General features: G+C 38.7%; 1 protein-coding gene across 1 annotated transcript in view; it reads right to left on the bottom strand.

Annotated features, from left to right (window-relative positions):
* Positions 1-11,745: 11,745 nt before the first annotated feature.
* MYO16 (myosin XVI) overlaps positions 11,746-24,717 on the bottom strand; it is a 234,011-nt gene continuing 221,039 nt past the window's right edge. Inside the window, exons 33-34 of the mRNA XM_075200000.1 lie at positions 19,847-19,935; positions 11,746-14,423 (exon numbers count right to left, since the gene is read on the bottom strand). Coding sequence (XP_075056101.1) covers positions 14,253-14,423; positions 19,847-19,935 — 260 coding nt within the window. The 3' untranslated portion in view covers positions 11,746-14,252. The remainder of the gene's footprint in view (positions 14,424-19,846; positions 19,936-24,717) is intronic.

The raw sequence follows: 24,717 nt of genomic DNA, 5'->3' as shown, positions 1-24,717 counted from the left end.
GTGTGTGTGCTTAAAAAACAAGCATCAAGCAGCCCCATTCTCCATCAGCCACCAGAAAATTCTCAGTGATACCTGTGGCCAATCAACCACTAGCCATATTAAAATATGCTGTGTGTAACATTTTGTTGAGTAGTAACAAATAAATATTCAGGTGAAAGTATACATTCGAAAAAGTAGATTCCATAACCTATTAAGCTGCACACAGTAAATTTGTTTCCTCATGAATGTTTACATTTTTATCACAACCCTCTTGAGATGTTGACTTAGACACTTTTCTATGTTTGTGAAGTATGTCCTTCAAGTACAAAATGTAACTGTGCAATCTGATTAATTAAGATAAGAATAAAGGCATTCAATCTGTCTTTTAAGCCTTCTACATAAGAATAATAAAAAGGTAAGGTAAACAACACAAAGTAGGAAACATGTGGCAGCAGCAGCAGGTATACTGAATAAATGTTCTTTCCTGTAAATGAACAATGTATTCATTTCTATCATTACAAAGAGGGTTTTATGTAGAACTTCCTCAATTGCAATAAATTGTTCATTCCTTGCGTCACCTGTAATATTCTGTCAACTTAGGTAATATAAAAATCAATGCATTATTCATTAGGAATGTTGACATTTCTAACATTTTAACCAACAATTAATGTTGCATGATAATTGAAATGATTTAGTACCCCAAAAAATGAAACCAGTTTAACAGTCAACCACTTGTTATCTGACATTTGTTGTCTTTGACATTTGCTACAATGTATTGTCTGAGCTTTAAAGACTTTGGGGCATATTCAATTAGCTTTCGGATTCGCGGTAACGCGCCGGAACAGCCGCGAAACGTAATACACGTTACCGCAATAACGTGGATTTTCGTTCGCAGCCCATAGGGTTGCGAACGAAAATCCGCGTTAATGCAGTACCGTAATACCCGCAAGAACGCGCACTTTTCGCGGTAACGCGCGTTACCGCGAATCTGAAAGCTAATTGAATATGCCCCTTTGTGTTTTTAAGAGTTGACCAACTTTACAACTTATACATATTATTTTGAGTTTGAAATAGCACAGCAAGCATGATAAAAAATTGCCTCTTGGACACCTACAGAGCAACACCATTTACATTTATGAAGAATTTGGCTAGTTCCCAATCAAATCGAGTGAATCTTCAAATTTTTGCTACATCCAAATACGTTTTCATGACAAGAAATAATAAAGGTTTATTTGTCTACAAAGGTGAAGTTTTTGTCTAATCTAATGACCACTATGTGCTCTGATTTATTATTGTCAAAGTGATATATACAATGTCTGCACATGTGTGGTAGAAGTGAAAGAGTGATTCATGTGTGTGTGCACCTGCAACTGCACACATTTTATACTAAGACCAGGGCTGCCAAGAGGAATTCAGGGCCCCGATACAACAACTTCATGGGGCCCCCCTTATAGCTGAGAATGAAAATGATTTGGGGTGCCAGGCCATTTTGATGCGGCAAAAAAAAAAAAGAAAATTGTATAACCACACCCACAATTGTACGACCACACACACAAAAATGTGGGTGTGGTCGTACAATTGGGGACGTGGATATAAATCACTTGGCGTGCCCAGGAAACCCTCTTACAGAAATAAAACTTGCATTGCTGTGTCACCAGAAGTTGGTATTGTCCCACTAGAATCATAACATTTCTCACACTCTCCTGCTCTCTCCTACCTGTTCTTCTCACTTTCACCAACTGTGGCTGCAGGTTTCCTTAGCTGCGGCTTGGCAGGATCCTGGAATGTTGGGGCCCTATTTGGAAAAAAAATGGGTACTTTTAGAAAATTACAGCCAGCCCCAGCGTTAAATCAATAGCACCCACGATTAACAATTAGGCCTTCCTCCAGCCTCAATATTAAAATAATAGTATTCACATTTAATAAATAAACCTATTTCCCTCCCTACAAACAGCCCCAGCAATAAATTAATAGTATTTACATTTCAGAAATATACCTATTTACCGCAACCGTCACTGACATTAAATAATTCATAGGCACATTTAATAAAGAGACCTCATTCTCCCCCACATTCAGTAACCCCCAAACCATGCCATCTTAAATTAATAGTCTGCACTATAAAATTGGCCCACCATTACACCACAAACAAAATTGCACCCATTAATTACCCATCGCCCACCTCACACTACATTGCCACAAGCCCCCTGTGCTATCACACACACATTACTGTGCCCCTTCATCATCATCATGTTGTGCCCCCTTATGATCACACTGTGCTCTCCATGCTGCTTTTCCCCCTTCACCTGGCCCCCCATCATCACACTGTGCCATCCTGCCCCCCCCTCTCCTTCATCACTGTGCCATTCTGCCCTCCCTCTCTTTCATCACTGTGCCATGCTGCCCCCCTCTCCATCACTGTGACATCCTACCACCCCTCTCCATCACTGTTCCATCCTGCCCCCCCCACTCCATCACTGTGCCATGCTGCCCCCACTCTCCTTCACTGTGCCATCCTACCCCCCCTCTCCATCACTGTTCAATCTTGCCCCCCCACTCCATCACTGTGCCATGCTGCCCCTGCTCTCCATCACTGTGCCATCTTGTTCCTCCTCTCCATCACTCTGTGCCTTTCTGCTGCCCCTCCCTTTTTTCCCTCATACTGTGCCTCTCTCTCTCTCCCCTTTTTTCCTCATGGTGTGCCTCTCTCTCCCCCTTTTTCCTCATACTGTGCCTCTCCCCCCCCCTTTTTCCTCATGGTGTGCCTCTCTCTCCCCTTTTTCCTCATGCTGTGCCTCTCTGTGCCCCTTTTTTTCTTAATACTGTGCCTCTCTCTCCCCTTTTTCTTAAAACTGTGCCTCTCTCTCCCCTTTTTCTTAATACTGTGGCTCTCTCTACCCCCTTTTTCTTAATACTGTGCCTCTCTCTACCCCCTTTTTTTTAATACTGTGCCTCTCTCTCCCCCCACCGTTGTTCCTCACACTGTGCCTTTTTTTTACTTACATTAGTATTAGATGTTTTCCTCTCTTCTCTTTTCTTCTGTCTTCTCTCTTCTTGCTTTTTTCTTCTTTCTTGGTCCTCTCTGCGCTGCTCCTCACTGACTGCTGGGCGTGACTTGATGACGTCATGACCAGCAGTCAGTGTAAACAGAGCACGTAAGTATCTCTCTCTTTTTTTTTTTTTTTACAACACTGCTCCCTCCCCCAATGAAGGGGCGGGGTAATTAGTACCCGCTCCCCCCCCTGTCGGCGGCCCTGACTAAGACACACAACTTCACAGCTATCACATGTCTGATGTTCTGCCTCCTTCTTGTACAGTAGCTTACTATTGACCTGAGTAGGCATATTGGAAAGAAGATGACTTAGTATTATTATTGGCTAATTTCTTATTGCATCATTAGTGATGATTGGGCATATATTACTTAAGTGAAACAAGTAATAGACATTTAGGTCAGGGGAGTCCTTTGTTCATTGCTTCTTCCATGGACACTTTGAGCCTTATTTAGAGCTGGGTGTAAACATTCACATCTCCAAACTGTGTTTGTGTGCCAAAACACATTCATATTTAGATTTGAGAGAATCTCAGACTTGTGGCCCATTACACTTTTTCAATCTAGTGCTTACTGTATGACAATTTATTCCCTCCCCAATGTACCCACCATCAGCTTGGCAGCAGCTTCCTTGCTATTCTCCACATTACTAATAGGTGAGACCACTGGAGCAATCAGAACAGTATGACTAGTGTATGGCAGGACTTTAAATCTGGTAGCTAGTATATGGCAGGACTATTTCAATATGGTTCCCAGTATATGCCAGTTAACCACCTTTTCAATGTACTCAATGTCAGCTGGGCTTCTGCATCCTTGTCAGTCTGCTTGATATACAGGAGTGACTAATGGGATCAATGATGTAATGTAATGTAAAGTCTAAAACCGCTAAACAAAATGCCACGGATTTTGGTTGGTAAAGAGGGTCAAAATGGCAGGGTAGGGCCGAATGCTGTCTGCTAATGTAGACCAGTTCAACCACTATCTGCTGGCGGGCCTAGTGCCTTAATTGACACCACAGACTCTAAGCCTGAATTAAGTACTTCACAGGCTGATGGCCTGAACTCTGTACCCTCACATATGCTCTAAGCTTAGTAAATGCAGCACAGGCTTTAAGCCTGAATAACTGTGCATTACACAAAATAGAATACACCCTAAGGGACCCTAAGAGCCACAGGCCTTGTGCTCAAAAATGTGTCCACAGGCAGTGCTGACAGTGCTGTACTTCTGTTGGAGATTTGCCATTCAGAAATCCTGTACCAGGATAATCATTGCTGCTTCAGTTTTAGTAAATTGCTCTGCGCATATCCTACTCTTCAGAATTGTGATGGTCATTGCTTGTGATTGCTATCTTGTTGGAAAAATGGATTGCTTCTTCCAGAATCCATCGGGAACTGTGCTTGAACACTACTGTGCTGCTTTCTTTCTCTCTCTGAAATCTTTAGCTATTTAGAAGATTGATATCACAGAGTATACTATCAACTTCAAAACTCAGACCAGGTCTGCAGTTCCTTTTATTTTGCTGTATGTGTCATTGAGTGCAGTGCTGTATCTACAAAGCCTGGCTATTGGGTAACAGGAGATAACAGCTACCATGGTCTGATCTTGGAAATACATATGTATATGTTAGCTAACATATACATATATCTGTCAAATTAGGCTTTACTTAGTGGTGAGTAACCAAGCAATAATTCTGTACATCAGCAGAAAATTTGGTCTGCTGAACCACAAAACAATATTTTTCATGAACTGTCCATATTTTTATAGATCACAAAATATAGAATAACAAAATAAAAACTGGACAAAAATAGTAGCAAATCATATTCAGAAATTAGACAATTAGGCTTTAAATTGTTTTAGAAGGAAAGTGAGACTGAGAAATTAGGTTACTATTAATTCTATCAATTTAGGACAAGCATTTTTTGGCTCTGTGGATTTTTATTCAATAAAAGAGCACATGTCTGAAACCAGCCAAACCTCATATTTTGCAGTGAGACCAGTGAAGCCAGCTTGTCAGAATAAACCCGTTATCTTTTATAACTGTGGAACACAAGGTCTTCAGGCCAGTATTCAGAGCATGGCTGGTAAAAATGAGAAACTAATATAAAACAACCCAAAAACTGCAGTATTAATGGTTTGAGAATTTGCATAGTATTTTTCCACTGTCTCTAACCAAGCAGTTAATTATTAATAATTGTTGTTTAGTAGCTTTACGGCAATGTCAAACTCAAAGTCGAAAAAATATCATCAATACCCTGACTATTTGAAATGAATTATTTCTGTAAGAGATTCATTGTTTGTAAATGCTGAACATTTAATTGCTCAATCAATATTTATTACAGAATGATAATATTTAATCTAGGGCTTTTAAAAACTATACAAACTCTTTCCAGGAAAGTTATTGATTTGGGCTTTTTTTGGTTTTTTTGTCAGAGGAGACTGGAATAATGTAGCAATAAATAAAACAGTGGTTTCTGATAAATAATGGTGTTTCTAGGAAAAGCATAAAAGCAAATTGTGTCCAGGCAGCAATATAAATGGACTAATAAATTGAAACAATAAAATGTGTATTGTCCTGAGAAAGCTATTTAAGTGAAACTTATTTAGAAGACTATAATTTATTAAAAGCTTTTGCGATTAAAAGTATTTTCTCTTGAACTGAACTCAACCTCATTTTACTCACAACTTTGTGCTATATTTGCACATATATTTTAAACAAGGGGATTGTGAATGTCAAAAATTTTATAGTTTTTCCTTACAAAAGTTAAAAAAAAATCTATTAACTAAATTCTTAGCTAATACTTAATGTATAGATGAATGTAGGAAAGTAATTCTATTACTGATTGTCATATACCATGGTATCTGGCAACTCCAAGCACGAATTGCCAAATTATTGGATTAGTGTCTATCATTTCAAGTTACCCTGCATTTGTTAACCAAATGTTGACTATGAACTCAAATATTGTCTTTCTGTCTCCTGTGTATCAGACCCTGACTTTGAACTTTGACCGCTTCTATATCATTACCTGTGAATGGAACACTGCTTTTGGGTATTATTGCTGATCATTCTTTGCCTCAACACTGGATTTTGGCTGTAAACTTGATTATTTATTTATTGAATATCAGACTTTTCCTTTAAACTCTGACCACTGCCAAAATGTACCTTTGACATTGGTTTCAGATGCTAATCTCTTTGCTGCTACTTTGTTATGTGCATATCTGATTTTTACCTATGTTTTAACATTGTTCAATAGGTTGCACCAGTGCCCACTACATAGTACCAGATTTCGTGGACTGTAGATTGATCCTCGTTTGCAGATGTGCTTTTACTTTTCTTCTTTATTATTGCCAATAGTGGGTGCATTCTTTTTGCTATCCTTATAAATTGTAACAGTGGCCACCAGCCACAGACAACTTGGCCAGCATAGTCCCGTCAGCAGACTTGAATAGTTTTGTGGTTCATTGTGTTACCATAGAAACCAGGTTAGCTGAAAGTCATGCCTGGTCCCATGTCCCTAAATCCAGGCCTTCGACCTGTAAAAGTTGGTATATTCAATTTGAACCCATGCAGTTTGGAAGTGTGCAAAACCCACTAACAGCCCAAGAAAAGGCAAGAAAAGAACACTTTGGCTGAGTGCCTTTTGCGGAAAGAAACTGTGAAACTATCTGCAGTTGAACAGGCCCAGATACAGTGAATGGGGAGGATCTGAGTCCAACTGTGTCCTACATACCATGCTGCTGTATAGCCATTCCACTATTCTTGAAAATGAGAAGTGTATCTATTTCTACTTATACTTTAATGGACTCAGGGTTCATAGAAAATGTTATGAATATTGTATGTGCTAGCCAACATCATATTGGTGAATAAAGCTACAATCATTCCTCTAGAATCTATTGAAGAGTCTCCCATTGAGTCTGGTCCAGTTAGTAAACACACTATAATATTAGCTGCATCTACCTATGAGAATATTGTTAAAAATATAACTTTGGATTTGGTACAATTTCCCATGGTTTTGGCAATGCCATGGCTCTTGTTGCATAATCTTCTTATAGACTGGTAGAGTGAAAAGTTGCCATTTACAAACAGTTTTTTTTCATAACTACTGACTTACCTCTCAGAGCTATCACTCTAGTCTAGCTGTTGGAACCAAAACTTGCCTCATCCAAGAATTTAGGAATGCATTTGACAAAAAACAGGCGGAGATTTTGCCTCCTCACTGCATTTATGATTGTCCAATTGATATATTTCTGGGAGCTGCCATTCCTGTTAGGCAAATTTAATCTTTATACAAGCCTTAAGAACCAGAAAGTTAATTAAGAAAATGTCTAAAATAATTTAGCCTCTCCATTTCACAGTTAACTCATAAAGGTGTTGCAAGAACAGGTAGACGAAAGCAGGACAGTGTGCAAACTTTACTGATTCTGGGTGGTGCAGCCCCAATTTTGGGTTACTATCCTGCTCATTCCAGACAGTAGGAAAATAGTGCTTCACACTTGAGAGCGGCCTTGCACTGGACAAAATAATAGCTAGACTCAATTCATGAAGGTCATTCCCAATCTGTTGTTGTGGCCTGGAAGCCCCATCTAGAAATCTTGTGTTTGCTTCTATTCTACTCCTGCCCATCTAGTAATGCATCCCATGCAGTATGTCAGAAGGAAAGAATAATCATTGCGCCTGACACTGCTAGAAGGAGATAAGAATCAAGCAGGTGAGGTGACCGATGCAATTATTCTTTTATCCTTTTGCCCCCTCCGATTTCTGACCATGCTTCTCTGGTGGTTGACCACACCTTTTGGTGGTTGAACATGCCCTTTCAGCAGGGAGCCGTCGTAAAGTGAGCCTCTCCCATTGTGTTTCCCTAGTGAGACCTTCATGCCCCAGTCCAACACTGATCACAGCATAAGATACCTTTTTTAAATGAGGCATTTCAAAAGCACCATACCTCTTTCACTCAAGCCCATGCCAAGCATTCTTTGTGGAAACAAATGCTTCAGGATCAGCAGTTGGTGTTATGTTGTCCCACAAACAGAAGAATTAGTTTTTCACCATATTTTTCTAAAATAATTTGCACCAGCAGAACAAAATTACTCAGTTGGAGATAGAGAACTCTTTCTTGGCCATTAGGCTGGCCTTAAAAAATTGAGACATTTGCTGGAAGGATCTGATTTTTGATTACCAATTACACTGACCAAAAAAAATGGAATACTTAAAAACAGCCAAAAAACTCAATTCTGGTCATGCCTGGTGGACATTGTTCTTTTCTGATTTTAACTTCATTGCTACCATCTGGGTCAGATAAAAGCAGATGTATTGTCCTGACAATTTAAAAGACTTCAGGAGAATCTAGATATAGACGAGAGCATCCTGCAGCCTAAGCACAATGTGGGAACCCTCACAGTATCTCTCTTTCAGTTTAAAATTACGGATGCCACTAAGAGAATGTGAGACTATTAAAACATAAAAAGAAGATATCCAGCACTGCAAACACAGATGGATATTTAACATGATTTCCAAAGATATTTATACCTATAAGTACACTGAAACAACTTATTCCTCATCAGCATCATTATCTTAGAGTGGCTGGTCACCTCAAGGAAAACTTTTGACATTATTGAGAAAACTATTGGTGGCCCAGGTTGTGTAAAGAGGTTTACCAGTATGTGTAAGCCTGTCCAGTATGTGTCCAAATTAAATGTTCACGCCAACACCCACCGGGCCTCTTGCAGCCTATACCAGCTCCTCAAGCACCCTTGAGTGAACTCAATGGATTTTATTGTGGAATTAACCCCTTCACAAGGGTTCAATACAATTTGGATATTAGTTGATTGTTTCACAAAAATGGCACATTGTATTCCAGTAAAGAAAAATACCTTCAGCTCCACTGACTGCACAATTGTTAAAAATATCTTTCGCTTACATGAGTGCTCAAAGTACATTGTTATAGACAGAGTAAACCAGTCCATGGCATGCTTCTGTAGAGCTTTCCGCAAAACATTACAGGTTCAATTAGACTTTCGTCGGCATACCAACCCCAGTCTAACGGTGTAACAAGGATATCAGGAAGGGAGTTCTGAGTTGATGGTTACACATCTTAGCCTTGTTTAGCACTGGCCAAGCAGAAGCGCGGAATCTAACGGATTCCCTGGTCTTCACCAAGAACCACCATGAGGCAAGATGGGCTTAGCAGCTGAAAACCCTCTGAAAAGCCTCTAGGTATAACACAGCAGAGATGGAGGATGGGTAATCCAGAAGCAGGTCAGCAAGCTGAGGACTGGCACACTGGCGGTAGTGAGGTACAAAATTCGTATACGGAAGGAAAGTCCAATAGCAAGTCACAAACTACTACACAGCCAGTAGTACAGTACAAAATGAGGATCTGAGAGAGAGTGGTCAAAAAAAAGCAAAAACTGGTATACGAGGAGTTAATAGGCAGAGAAACAATCCAAGGGAAAAGCACAGGAAAGCTCAGCTTCTGCAGCATAACAAAGAGTCTGACTTGTGTGGAAACCTATTGCTCTGACACTGCCAGCGTGTCCAGTGTCGGACTGGGGCACGAGGGGCCCACCGGGGAACTGCAATGGTAGGGGCCCACCAGAGGGGGTTTGGTCAATCACCATAGAGGCGAGACCAGACACTATATATATATATATATATATATATATACATATACAGTGATAGCACAAAAAGTATAAAGTGGTTAAAATATACTTACCCATATGTTGATAGCTACAGCCTCTCTGCTCCTTCTTAATTCAGCGGCGGCGGCGGGAACATCAGACAACCAATCAGCTGACAGGGGGAGGGGGCGGGTCACATGATCACAGCTGCGATTGTATTTGAAAGATGACTGGCTGTCACTGACAGAGTCATCTGCAGCAGTGGGGACGCCGGGGAGGACAACGGGCCCCCTGGCAAAACTATGTACTTGAAAAACAGTCAGCGGCAGAATGTAAAGGAGACCAGGAGATAACATGTAGAGAGAAAGGAGCGGGGCAAGTAGAAGAAACAAGTAAAAAAAGAAAGAGTAAAGATTTGACAAACACTGTCTAAGCACAGCAGAGGGGGTTGAAAGCTACAGAGAAAGATGCTGAGAGGGGAAAACAGATAACAGCCACTTGAGATGGAAATACTCTAAATGACTGCAGGCTCTGTGCTCACTTTATCACGCTGTGAGCAGCTCACTGACAATGGCCTTGATTTAAAGTTATCAGACAGCACAGCTTGCACCTGCTGCATAATGACCAGAACTGAATCATCCAGTCTGGTGAGTACTGGTCTGGCAAGGTCAGTGCTGTCTTATGTACAGACTGAGACAACCACAATGAAAGGGTCCTGGATCAGCCCCTCCCCCCTCACCTCCGATGGCACAGGAATGACATATGTATTGTTACTTAGGCATATTTCTGTCATACTGCCCTAATATAGCCACACATTACCCTTTACCTTTACAGAGATCAGCTTGTAGGAAATGAATGTCCCGTTCTAGCATCCGACAATCAATCAGCTGACAGGGGAAGGGTCACATGATCGCAGCTGCGATCACATGTGAAAGATGACTGGCTGTCAGTGACAGCCAGTCATCTGCAGCAGCAGGGACGCCGGGGAGGGCAGCGGACTCCTGGTGAGGACAACCCGGGTAAGCTGGATGGGCTCCGCCCACTTCAAAAAGGGGGTGTGGCCGTAATGCAGCTGGGCCTACCGGTGATTTTTCCGGTATCCCGGTGGGCCAGTCCGATGCTGAGCGTGTCAGAGCGAGCTTGATATACTCTGCAGGTTTTAAAATACTGCCTCTCAGCCACAATCGTGTAACCGCCCAAACCAGGAAGGCTGATCTTTACACAGAGGCAGAGGGAATCAGCAGCACAGGAGTGCTGAGCAGGTAAGTTTTGTGACAGAACGAGTCAATCAAAGTTTAGAAACCGTATTTGAGAATGTATGTCAATTGTCAACAAGACAATCAGAATTGCTTATAATAATGCTGTTCATGAATCTACTAAGCAAAGTCCATTTTTCAAAATAAGTGATGGATATCATCCACAAACAGTTCCTTCTATTGTTTCAGAATTACCAATACCAGCTGTTTAAGTCCTTCAAAATTATTTGGTGTTCTCTAGAGCAAACTGTCCAGGAGGTATAAGTCATATACCTTTGCTACACTAGGGACAGAATAACAGAGTATTTGCTATTGATGAGTGATGTTATCACAGGTGCTGGACATTTACCTGTGTCTATAACAGGAGATGGCTGTCAAATTTTAAACCGGGGGGAAAGAACCGACTTAGCTAACAGGTTAGCGTTGCTTGTCTTGTTGCCGTGAATCTGATTCTGCCTTATAAACCTGTCAACTTCTGCAATTATTACCCATGTGTTGGATCTGGATGCTTTTTGCTGTTACTTCATCATGTGCATATCAGGCTCTGTGCTATGTTTTAACATTGTTCAACAGGTTGCACCAGCTATCTTTTTAACAGAATTCCTGTGTTGCTGTTAATTTCATGAATTCTGCTGTTGCTGACTGCTGGACTGTACACCTGATCCTCCTTTGCAGGTCTGCTGTTACTACATGTTCTTCATTATTACCACTAGTGGGCGCATCATCTTTACGACTTTGCTCTATGCATTGTAGGAGTGGCCACCAGCCAACAGGGTCTATACCGCTAAGCACTATTAGCACTTTAATTTGTTACATTAATGCACAAAAAAATGAAATATTGAGAGTACAGGCATTTATTATTTGCATTTATTTTCTGCATCTTCAAGGAAGAACAACAGCACCATTTATGAATAATTATAAAATATGGCAGTAAATGTGTACAGTGACTGATTTTTTTTATTTATTATTTTTTTGCATTTGTATTTGTGGTTAGCACAGACAGCTACACAGAAAAGAAAAAATCCCCACTGTTTTCTGGTCATGGAAATCCTTAGTGACCTCTAATATTATAATATGTACAATAAAAGTCGGTATTCTTATAATGCAAACATGATCCTAATGAATGCTGAAGAGATGACATCAATAAAAAACATTATTATGTGATGGCATCAATACATCTGCACAGATATTATTTACAGAATTTTTTACAGATATTAATGCCACTTCCGTATTATAATTATAATATTAGATTGTATTATAATATAATACAATTATTATATAATAATATTTTTCATATTATATAATACACTTGTCTATTGTATAATATAAGTTCTCAGTCTTCAATAAAGAGGAGAGTAACGTGTGGATATATTCAGTTCTTAACCATTTTATGACTGCCAGCAGTGTATCTACGACAATGCTGTTGACACATGACTCAGTTAAAGTAGATAAATAGCAGGAATAATGGTGGCCATTAATAGACCTAGGGGTATATTTGTTAAACTGCGGGTTTCAAAAAGTGGAGATGTTGCCTATAGCAGCCAATCAGATTCTAGTTATCATTTATTTACTACATTCTACAAAATAAAAGCTAGAATCTGATTGGTTGCTCCACTTTTTCAAACCCACAGTTTAGTAAATATACCCCCTAGTGACAGCCCAATTGTCCAATGAGGGCACGCCTGATTCATTCCTTCCCCCTCAATGTGAATATTGTATTCAAATGTAAAATTGCATGATCACTTCCATATTCAGTGTTGGGAGGTTGCTAGGAAACCCAGGGCCATCACTTTCATTTTCATTATTTTGCAGCACTCTCAATCTCTGGCAACCTTAACCGATAAATAATCTGAAGGGAAAATGGTTTAGTTCTGTATTTAAACATTTAATCACTTCTTCTACTTCTTTAGTATTAAGTCATCATGTATTTTCTCACATACAAATTTAAATTTCAGGGCAGTGTTGGCTTTTTAAATATGGACCTCAATGGATATGCACAGTATTATATAAAAAGGACAATACTGAGGGATCTCTTCGCTGCTTAAAGCAATAGTAGTTTTCTTGAAAAGTAATTAACAAAAATGTGTACCTTCTATTGAGAAAAGAAATATACTTTCAGCTATTATCAGTACTTTTGAAATATTTGACCCATTTGTCTGTGTATGCATCAATATGAAATCAATTTGATTCCTTTAGATGTAGGAGGAAGGAGATTCTTTAAAGCAAACATGTAAGCTGCTACTACATCTACATAACATTATAACAGTGTTACCGTACGGTTTAAGGTCCACTGGACCCTTCTCTCATTCTAACGGGTCTCCTACTGTTAAAAAAAATAATAAGGAAGAATGATAGTCACCCCTAAATGTCACAAATGGTGCTAGCCCCCAAATACTTGTCTCTACTAGGATTTGTGCACATGGATATACCATAAAGTGTGGTGGCAGCGTAGAGACGAGGTTCAAAAAACATTTCAAACTAAAAAGCATACATTTAATTCCGGACCCTATAATAATGCCAGACGTATTTGGTATTCTTATACTCTGGAAAACGTCACATTACATTTTGGGATAAATATTTGGGGTAGCACTATTAGTTACTTGGGAAGAATCCCTAAATATAATCAAAATAAAAAAATAATTCCTTAACTATCATGAATAAAACAGTATGAAACAGGCATCTCACTAAAATGTGAAAATTGGTCTGGTAATAAATAGAAGAAAACTATCCAGTCAGGAAGTGGTTAAGAGTGCAAAAAAATGACCAAAATGTCGGCTTACGGTGTATGTATGGCATGTGTACATTTGAAACGCTTCTTCTTTATCTATTCTGAAGTACATGTCACAGGAAAGTTATTTGCCCTTTTGCTAAGTTTTGTGAGTGCATAGCATTTTGTATTTTTTTCCTGTGCACATAAATAAAGACACACACAAGTGCACACATAAAATATATACATTTACATTCTGTATCATAACCAGATTTTCCACTATATAAAAATGATCTTTACACACTTTCACCCTAATGTCTGAGAACTATTCCATATATAACTATTCTACATGTAGCTATTCCATCCATTTTACTTTTCTTTTCCCTGGAAACTATTCACTTCAGGGGATATCCAAGACAAAATGTACAGACTTTACAACCATATATAATAACATAGATTACACGTTAACACAGAGACAATGAAATAATTACTCATGCTTTCCATTTTTGTAAATTGTTACATCAATTTAAAAACACTGGTTATAACATATCGATTGAACAGTCTTTGTTAGATAGATGATATTCAAACAGATAAGAACCTGGCATCAAAAGTGCTTCTCTATGTTAGGAGGTGGCAGCATTAATCTTCACTAAGGTTTATACTCGGTCCAAGAGGAATGAGTGGGGGTAACATTTCTCTGTTCAGTCTGTGTTAAGTCTCTCTGCCAGTCCTCACCATCTTCACAAAGCTTTCGTCTCCAGTCCATTAGCTCTTGTAATGCAGCACTCTCATTCTCTGACAACCTTAACTGATGAATAACCTGAAGAAGAAGAACTGAGTTAGCTCTTTACTCAAACATTTAAATACTTATTAATCTGTGTTATTAAGCCATCATGTACTATATCACATGTCTCAATTTGTCATATAGGTTGTAAAGCACTGCATACCTTACGTGGTGCCATATAAATAAACCTACTCTTAATTTTGTATTGATTCCTATATGCATCTCATAATCCCATTAACTGCAGAGATTAACACTTTTCCTGATTCTTCACATGATATAATATTGTTTCTTGGTAAGTATGTGGAGGTTTAGGAGGCTTACAAAGCAGAATGGTTGTGATAATATAAGAAAACACTTTCAGTTGTGCAACCTTAACAGACAAATCAGTCGATGTTCTGAGAAACAATTACAGATGCGGCCTTGCTAGTATCAGTGAAAATGGAATTTGGTTATCCTCCCACAACATCTCCAACTGGGAACTGAAGAATACAGATAAAGAAATTCAACATGTGAGAAAGAAAGCTACTGATATCCAAATAAGGACTGGGGGCATTGTTGAATATGTTATGCTGTAGCTAGCAGCAATGTACGTTATATCCATAAAAGGCTTGGGAGGAATAATTAATATAGTGATGCAATAAGCTCAATAAAAAGGTGATGCAGAATAAACGACCTCAGCTCAGAATCATAAAAGGATATACTTGTGTGTGTCTTGATTACTGGACTCCCAGTTAACTGGTTTATAATAAACCACAGACAAGCTGAAGGACGTTGATAATTAAAAGAAGAAGTACTTTAACAACTATATTCTACATAAGATAGACCACCTTAGTGAATAGTGTTCATATTAGGCTTTTAACAACTCCTGCATTGTATACTGATCAAATGGGTGCTGTATTTTATACAAGTCAAATAGGATCAGCATTGTATTCTGATCAAATGGGGTCTGTACTGTATACTAGTCAGTCTAGGGATCTGCGGATCTGATAGAATCCTGCAGTTTCACTACACATTACAATCTGAGGCTACTCATTCTATCACAATCTTATGTAAACAAATATTATGTGCACAACTGAATTGTATTGATTGTTTCACACATACATTATGATTTCTAGACAATTTAATCTAAACTAGATTAATAGTACAATTTGATTTTAATGTGTGAGGGTAGCTTTATTCTGATATATTTTAATGGTTGCTGGAAGCTCATTGCATAGGTAGTGATCTAGGCAATGGTCCCCAATGACTGGTGGCTGTATATTAACCACATGACTTACAGCCTTAACATTCTCACAGAAGTGAGTTTTCATTAGTGACATTACTTATGGTCTACAGGAGTTGGGATGTTTTTGCAAATGATACAAATATAATTAGCAGGTGTGATAGGGAATTAGCACCAATAGCAACTTTTTGGTCAGTGATGCACAAAAGGGTCTCAAACTGTTAAACTCAAATTTTGTGAACATAAATGAGCTGTAATGATCAGCAGCTCTGCAGCATAATAACATTATCTTAATGAAAACAAAAACACCTAGTCCCTAGTCAGGGCACTACCTCATTGCTTATCTTCTCTGTAACTGGTGGGCAGCTAGGCCACGCCACTCTTCTCTAGTGGCTGAACACCTGAATGAAACATTGTTTGTATTGCTGAGGTTGCCTCTTCAGCCAGTCTTTGTAATCACTCACTCTGCTTTCCTGCCAACTGCAAGACACAGCTCCTTATTGAGTAGTATACTGAGCTGCAGATAGATGTGGGCACACACCTTTCTAATCCTGTAAATGAAGATCCCAAACTACAGAGCCTGAACAGGAGGTAAACCAGACCCATCTTACCTGCAACCACACAGCATTGATAATCCAGATGGGTATTGTGCATAGTGATTTAAAGAAAATAGAGGCATAGACTAAACTGTGGTATCTTAAGTTTAAAACATCCAAATGAAAAAATAGCACATGTGGGGCACAAAATTACAAAGCAGAATGTCATGTAATGTCAACAACAGAGCAAAAGTCCTTAGTTTCATATGATATTAAGAAAGCAGTGTGAAAATCCAGCAGAGTACGTCATTGCATAGGAAAAGGCATTTGTAGCAGGAAGGGGGAGGTTAAATTGCCACTTTATAGGTCAATGTTAAGACTTTACCTTTTATGCTATGCCCAGTTCTCGTGACCCCATCCTCAAAAATTCATTCATGAAATAGTATTCAGAGAAGGGCTACTAAAATAAGTGTATGGGGGGCATAACAAGACTTATCAGGAAACACTTCAAGAACTAAACATGTACAACTGAGGCTGCGTACACACTACAGAAACTTTCCCCCGATGCAATATAGTTAATGATTTTACCAACGACTGGAAAAAATTAAAATTCAGCATGCCGATTGATGTGTATACACTAAACACCTTTTGTCAGATTTACCTTTAGATCTGTGCTCTTCATCTGTCATAACTCTTGGCCGAAAAGATTGTGACTCTGCACACTCCATAGAGATCTATGTACACTGCCGGGTGTGAGTGCGTGCACACCACAGAATTGGAACGATATCGTTCCATCATTGAACGAGATATTTTAGTTTGGTTTTAAAATCAAATCAAACGATACAATGTGCTTTGGAACAATAGTAGTACACACTAACTTGATATTGGGCCGAACAGTCTTTTATTTTGTGATTGGCCCGTTAATCGTCTGAAAACCCTGTAGTGCCTACACAGTCTTAGAGAAGAGAAGGAACATAGCTGATATGATAGAACCCTTCAAATATATCAAAAGTATTAATAGTGTTCAGGGAGGCAATATTTTTTTTATTTCAGTGGATTTGTAGAACAAGGGGACAGGAAGAAAGATTGAAAAGCAATAAGGAACATTTCTTTACAGAAAAAGTGATAGATTCATGGAATATTCTCCCAGCAGTTGTGATGTAGACTCACACAGTAAAATAATTAGTTTGCATTGGAGACTATATTACAACTATTAGAATTTTTTTTAAAAAAATAAAATAAGATAAGAAACCCTCCCAAATAGAATTCCCCTAAAAAAGCTAAAAACAAACAGACAAAATGGACTAGATGGACCTGTGGATACTTTTCTGCCATGAAATTCTGTGGTCTTGTGTTATTTTTCTATATGAAGAACAGCTGGGATGTTGAAGGAATCAGGAGTGTGGATGGCATACTAAATAGTAAAAAATACATGTTGAGGGGAGAATCCAAATGAATAAAGTTTAACAAAGGTGGTTTTGTCTTTTTAAGATGTTTTACATAATGTTTGCTTTTGTATTTGATTACCCCATGTATGTTTATTTAAAATATTATGTTTTAGACACCTATTTCATGAATTTCGCTTTTAGGACAGACCATTAATCTAAAAAACTGGGGAATTGCATTTTCAAAACAATTATGACACTTCATCAGCATTGTACAATATCAATAGCAATATTATCTATTTCCATGATGCTGTGAAAGAGCAATGAAGCATCATGTAACACAGCCATGACAACATGTAATGTTTATGTAGTTCAAATATAACATCCAATAGAAAGCTGCATATGGAAAGCTAGATAGAACCATCATTTTATTGCCATTAGTGAAGATTTTTGTAAAGCAAATTAGCAGAAGTTTTCTTGTTTTTTCCCTAGTCTCTTGATTAAACAAACCATATGTTCCTATTCATGCTAAGATACCATCATTAGAGCACATTCTGTTACATTAATTAAGCAGGTATAAAATAAACATCAGAGAAACGACTCTGTGGAGAGTTACTTCATGCATTAAAGAAGGTGCCTGAAGATATATGGAAGACTTCGAAGCTACCATCAGCATAGCAAATATAATGAATGTTTTATCAAGTGTTACGGCAACAAATATACACTGTAGAGTGTTTGTTTATTTATTAAAGCTGCAGTTTTTTATCTTTTTGTTCATAGGAAACATAGTTATTAATAGGGTTGTATAAAGCCCCCAAAATTTTGTAAGTGGCAATTCAGACGAATTTTGGCTTCATTTATGCGAATTGTGGAAAAATTATCTTAAAAAAAATGATCTTACAAATTGCAATTTGCTATATTTTCTCCAATTCAGGGGATCCAGGTCCAATTTGCCCTACTCATTCGCTATCAGCCATTTGCAATCTCGGTGGAAGCAGCAGATACCACAGCACAGTGGGTTACAGATGCGGAGACTTTGTTTTAAACATAACAACAATTAGGTATCTGCTATTTTGGTTTTGCACAATCCATTGAAACCAGAAATAACATATATTCAACAAACTTGAAAGGCATTATTTTTTAAGCTATCATTTTTACTAAGTGCTTGTTTAAGGAGAGTTGTGTAGGCTGTGTGCTTCTTAATATGTACCCTCCATCCAGTAGTAAAGATTGGAGGCAAAATCAATGGCTAGTTTGGAATGATCATGTTGAATTATTACAAACATTAAGTGATGATAACTGAGAACTTAAAGTATGCACTTCACAACATGTCCTTTTCATCAGGTGCGAATTCCCAAGACGATTAACATATATCAAAACCCCCATCACCATCAGCAAGAATTATAATGCTAGATCTACAATTAATATTATTCCCAAAAGACACTATGATAGCTTTTTATATGTAGGATTAGGCCTGATATTTTGTGCTTTGTTTCCTTGACTGACCCTTTGTGCACATACTATATACTTGACAATTGCCATGTTATACATATAAGTGATAGTCATTAGTGCAATGAACACATTTCCGCAACAGTTAGTGCGACAGAAGAATGCTGATTGCTGTAATTCAGACACCTAGGAAAAATTGACAAAGCACAATTCCGTCAATCCTTGCTATCAACGCAGACAGGAGAACATGCCAGCACTCAGATTGATGTCACTTCAAATGGCAATAGATACATTGCTAGTATTAAGGGGGCAATGTGAGCAGCCGTTGGCTCTATAATGTCAAACCCAACGTATCCTCGCATTGTGCCCTTAATGCTTGCAATGCAACTGTCGACATTTGACATGACGTTAATCTGAGTGCCGGCATGTTCTCCTGTCGGCGGTAATAGCAGGGTTGCCGGAATTATTGTCTATCAAATTTTCACTAAGTTGCTATTTCCTATGTGTCTGATTTACAGTAATTACATTCTTCTATTGAATTGTTGTCGGAAATCTACCCATCACTATCGCATATCCCACCCATACATATCGATCTGAAAACTTTTCAAAACTGATGATTTGTAGCTTACAATAAGGACTTGTCTGTTACATAATGTATGGCTTTTATTTATTGAATTGGGAACTTCCTTAGCTAGGCACATGTGGACAGTCATGTTCTTTCCAGTTCAATTTCCTACAATTATCTAGTAAGATAAATGCATATCTGCCTTGCATATAACTGTCACAAAAGGAGTAATACTGTACATACGATAATAAGATATCTGCACATTATGTGTTTGTTACAAAACATTCTTCAAAATTATATACCTGGCTACTATGCTGTTCTTTGTTCCTTGGTGCAGAAGAGTTTGCAGTGCTGCTTCGATATTTACAATTCATATCTTCACCAGATAGACCTAGGGCACAGGAAAAGACAATATAGATAACTATTTAATAAAAGAAAAGTAAATTTAATTATGAATAGTATTTTCTGATTTTCTTTAGGTTGCTGTAAAGGACCACTAAAACCAAATAGTAACATTGTTACAGGAATCATATAATTAGATTTTAATATTACATCTTGTCTTGACTAGCACATCTGTTTAAAGTTAAAGTACATGGCCTATAGCACAAAACTTACCCGGAAAGACTAAAAGATCTTAATATGTATAATTTGGAGCAGAGAAGAGAAAGAGGGAACATAATAGAAACTTTCAAATATATTGAGTATTTTAACAATGTGCAGGAGGGAAACAATCTTCAAAGGAAGATAAATATTAAAACACGAGGACATGCAGTGAAACTGGAGGGAAGTAGGTTCAGAGGAAATCTGAGGAAATACTATTTTACAGAAAGGGTAGTGGTAAGCGGAATATCCTAAATTCAGAGGTGGTTGAGGCTACAGTAGAGCAATTTAAACATGCCTTGGATAGAAATAATTATATTGTTTCAAAGAATAAAGGATCAAGTAAGGTTTGAGGTTACCATAGATTAAAAATTGGGCAGACTAGATGGGCCAAGCAGTTCTTATCTGCTGTTAAATTCTATGTTTCTATAAAGTGTGATTGAAGTTTTTACTCATAAGAAAAAAACAAAAAACCACTACATGTAAAAATTAAGAACTACTGGGTCAGGAAAGCTAAAATTGCAAAGCAAATGGATCCATCAAAGTGTACAGATCAAACTAATTATCCCCCAGAAGACTTTAATATACCTTGCTTTTTGTCACAATTTGGCTCTCCGGATTACTTATTCTTCGTTGATTTTTTTTTCATGACTATTTATTTGTTGTACCATCCTGATGTGTTTGTAACAACATAATTTTTTCTGTATTGTAATTTACCATCTGATTTTACTTACCATTTATTCTTATTGTGGCACAATGAGAAAATTACCACGGGTGTCTAGGCCTTACAGACAGTCAAAATAGTGCACAAGTTATAATCAACTTTATCTAAGGGGTGTGGTATGAAACTTGTGTCTCCTGTAGAAGGGTTTCGATGCTGGAGAAGCTGGCCGGGTTGTCTAGTAGACAGATGGTCTGGGTTAGGTTAGTGGATGGAGAAATTGGACGGTTATGTGAATTGTGGTTGCAACCCTAACAATAAAACAGAAGTCTGTTATACCTGAGAATATTTTGTGAGCGCCATCTTGAGATGCCAGTGTCACATTATATGATAATTTTCTCCCATTGACTTGTTTTGATTCTTAATTCTTTATTTTTGTATTTTGTAATTTTTAGTTGCTATTTACAGAAGTTTCTCATCTGGCACCTTAAGATAATCTTATAACACAACCTTATCTAAGCCATTCATTCCAAGAGAGCGTCGCGTGTTTTGCTTACAAGCCTCAACAGTTGCTAGTTTACTGAATCCATGCGGCCGTTTTAGTGCTGTTGATAAAACTACACATCGGTAGTTCCGTATAGTTAGTACCCAGCTCCTACTTAGTCACATGTATTCCACATGTGACTTTTATGTTTATAATCAGACTCCTTGTACTTCTGACAGCTGCAGCACAGGCGCCTGTGTTTTCCAGTAAATGAGGAGAATTGATGGTGGGTGTTTTTCCTATTGTCTAGGTGCCAGGTAAGGTATTTTAAATGTTTTCATTAGTACTATGGCATCTCTTAAGAAAGGTGCTTTATATAGCATCCTGTCATACATTCTTTGTATTTTGAGGCTTGTTGCCTATACTGTTTAATATGGAATAAATTCCTTTTGAAATATTTACTTTGGATTTGAGTGTGTTGGCTTCCAGATGGACTCTGGGATGGACTTCACTACATTATGCCAGCCATGCACCTCTACTTTGATTACTACTGTATGTGTGTGATTTTTTTTTACAAATATATATATATATATATATACATATATATATATATATATATATATATATATATAAAATGAAAAAGCAGGCACACAATAGTGTAAAACATTTTATGCATAGCAAGTATAAAATTATATACTTGCTCATCAATTCATTTTAAGAGTCCAAAGATCAAAATAAATGAAGGGAAGGACCACTGTTAGTTGATCCTACAATGCGCTGAGCCATACCCTTTTGTGACGTTTTTCATCTTCAAGGACTTCATTATAGTGATTGTCTTTGCATTGAACACACTGAGGTTTTGTAGAATAGAGCACCAATCAAATTAGAGAGGAGTGTCTGCAAGCTCCAATAACAAATCAGGTAAGATGAACATAAGTCAAAACCAATGTATGAATCAGTTTTAAATGTAAATCAGGTGTAAATAAGTAAAGGCCAAAAAGTAAATTTGTGACTACGCAGCTGAGATTAGTTAAAATCCATAAATGATATAAAACACTCATGCCATTCTATATCTAAACATCAAAATAATTCTAAGTAACAAAGAACGATTAGTTATGGCTGTTTTTCAAAATGTCACTTTGAATAACAAGCCGTAACATATAATCATATACCTTCATCTGATCATGTAATTATTTTCAGACATAATGGAGCGACATGTTTCAAAGCGATATCTTTTCACAAATACATATAGAAATATAAAAATATATCCTTCCATGTCTATAGTGACAGTCTTGTATCACATGCCAAAAAATATTGGTAGTATAAACTTGAAGGCAATATTACAGAGAAGCTATAATATTTAAAACTTGATAAAATACACATAAACATAATATATTTCTAACATATTACAACATAATTTTCCCAGGCTTTGAAATTGCAACATCATGAGTGTGTAAGTCAGAGGCCCCTAGAACATCTTTTTCATCTGTCACGTAATCTTTTACCCTGCTCAACATATTTGATGGCTTTAAATGTGAAACTTTACAGTGATAAATATATCAAATAGCAATTTTTGCAAATCGACAATATCCGGCGACTTTGCATGTTAAATTTAAAGTGGCAATAGCTTTAAAGGCAAGATTTGCCTTTAAAGTCATTGCCACTTTAAATTTACCATGCAAAGTAGCGGGATATCAGTGATTTTGTAAAAATCGCTATTTGATACATTTACCCCCAGGTTTGAAGCATTCATTTGCTTTTTATAATGTCTTGGCATACTGTGAATGTCAACAAAACGTTTAATCTTTTGGATATGTTCAAGGATAAAAAAAATTAGCGGCCTCTTGGTCTTCAGTGTCAGGCACTGTATGAGAAGTATGATAAAAGTTATCATGCAGAGACATTTGGCAGACTGGGAGCTGAACTGGAGCAAAGGAAATATATGTGAAGTTTCATGTTATGACATTGAACTATCGTGATGAACAGTGATGTCACATATGTGCCAAGGTACACACCTGCGACTATAAGATCTGGGGGTAAATGTATGAATGTCCGATTTCTGCAAGTCGCCGGAAAGTTTGCCTTCACAAGCCATCGCCCCTTTAAATTTTCACTGCAAAGTCTCCGATTTCCGGCGACTTGCAGAAATCGGACATTCATACATTTACCCCCTTGGTCAGTGCAAAGCTACTTTGCCAGATAATTGAGTTTATCTTACAAGTATCCAGTATACCTGTTCCCATGGCCGATGCTGGCATGTTGGGCGCCCCGCTGCAAAAAATAAATTTGTGCCCTTTTTTTTATAAATTATTTGTTTATTCAATAATGCTTTTTCTTTTAATACAAATCATATAATTAAAATTCAATTTGTTTGTGTCCCTTTGTTCATCACAAGGTGCCTCCTCCTTCATCACAAAATATACCCTCACACGCCCCCCTTATCATAAACTGCCCCCTCTCCTCCATCAGACGCTGCCCCCCTCTCCTCATCCACATCGCTGCCCCCTATTCTCCATCACATGCTGCCCCCCTCTCCTCATCCATATCGCTGCCCCCCTCTTGTCCATCACATGCTGCCCCCCTCTCCTCATCCACATTTCTGGCCCCCTCTCCTCATCCACATTTCTGCCCTCCTCTCCTCCATCACACGCTGCCCCTCTCTTCTCATCCACATTGCTGCTCCCCTCTCCTCATCCACATCGCTGCCCCCTTCTCCTTATCCACATCGCTGCCCCCCTCTCCTCATCAACATTGCTACCACCCTCTCCTCATCCACATTGCTGCCCCCCTCTTCTCCATCACACACTGCCCCCCTCTCCTCATCCACATTGCTGCCCCTCTCCTTATCCACATTGCTGCCCCCTCTCCTCATCAACATTGCTGCCCTCCTCTCCTCATGACCACACTGCCCCCCTCTCCTCCATCACACACTGCCCCCTTCTCCTCATCCACATTGCTGCCCCCCACTCCTCATCCACATTGCGGCCCCCTTCTCCTCATCCACATTGCTGCCCCCCTCTCCTCATCCACATTGCTGCCTCCCTCTCCTCCATCACACAATGCACCATCTCCTCATCCACATTGCTGCACCCCTCTCCTCATCCACATGCTGACCTCTTATCACATGCTGTCCCCCTCTCCTCCATCACACGCTGCTCCTCTCCTCATCCACATTGCTGCCCCCTCTCCTCCATCACACACTGCCCCCTCTCCTCCACCACATGCTGCCCCCCTCTCCTCCACCACACACTGCCCCCCTCTCCTCCACCACACGCTGCCCCCTCTCCTCCATCACACGCTGCCCCCTTCTCCTCATCCACATTGCTGCCCCCCTCTCCTCATCCACATTGCGGCCCCCTTCTCCTCATCCACATTGCTGCCCCCCTCTCCTCATCCACATTGCTGCCCCCCTCTCCTCCATCACACAA

The sequence above is a fragment of the Mixophyes fleayi genome, chromosome 2 (assembly GCF_038048845.1).
Source record: "Mixophyes fleayi isolate aMixFle1 chromosome 2, aMixFle1.hap1, whole genome shotgun sequence".
Taxonomy (NCBI): Eukaryota; Metazoa; Chordata; class Amphibia; order Anura; family Limnodynastidae; genus Mixophyes; species Mixophyes fleayi.
This window is presented reverse-complemented; position numbering and strand designations above follow the sequence as displayed.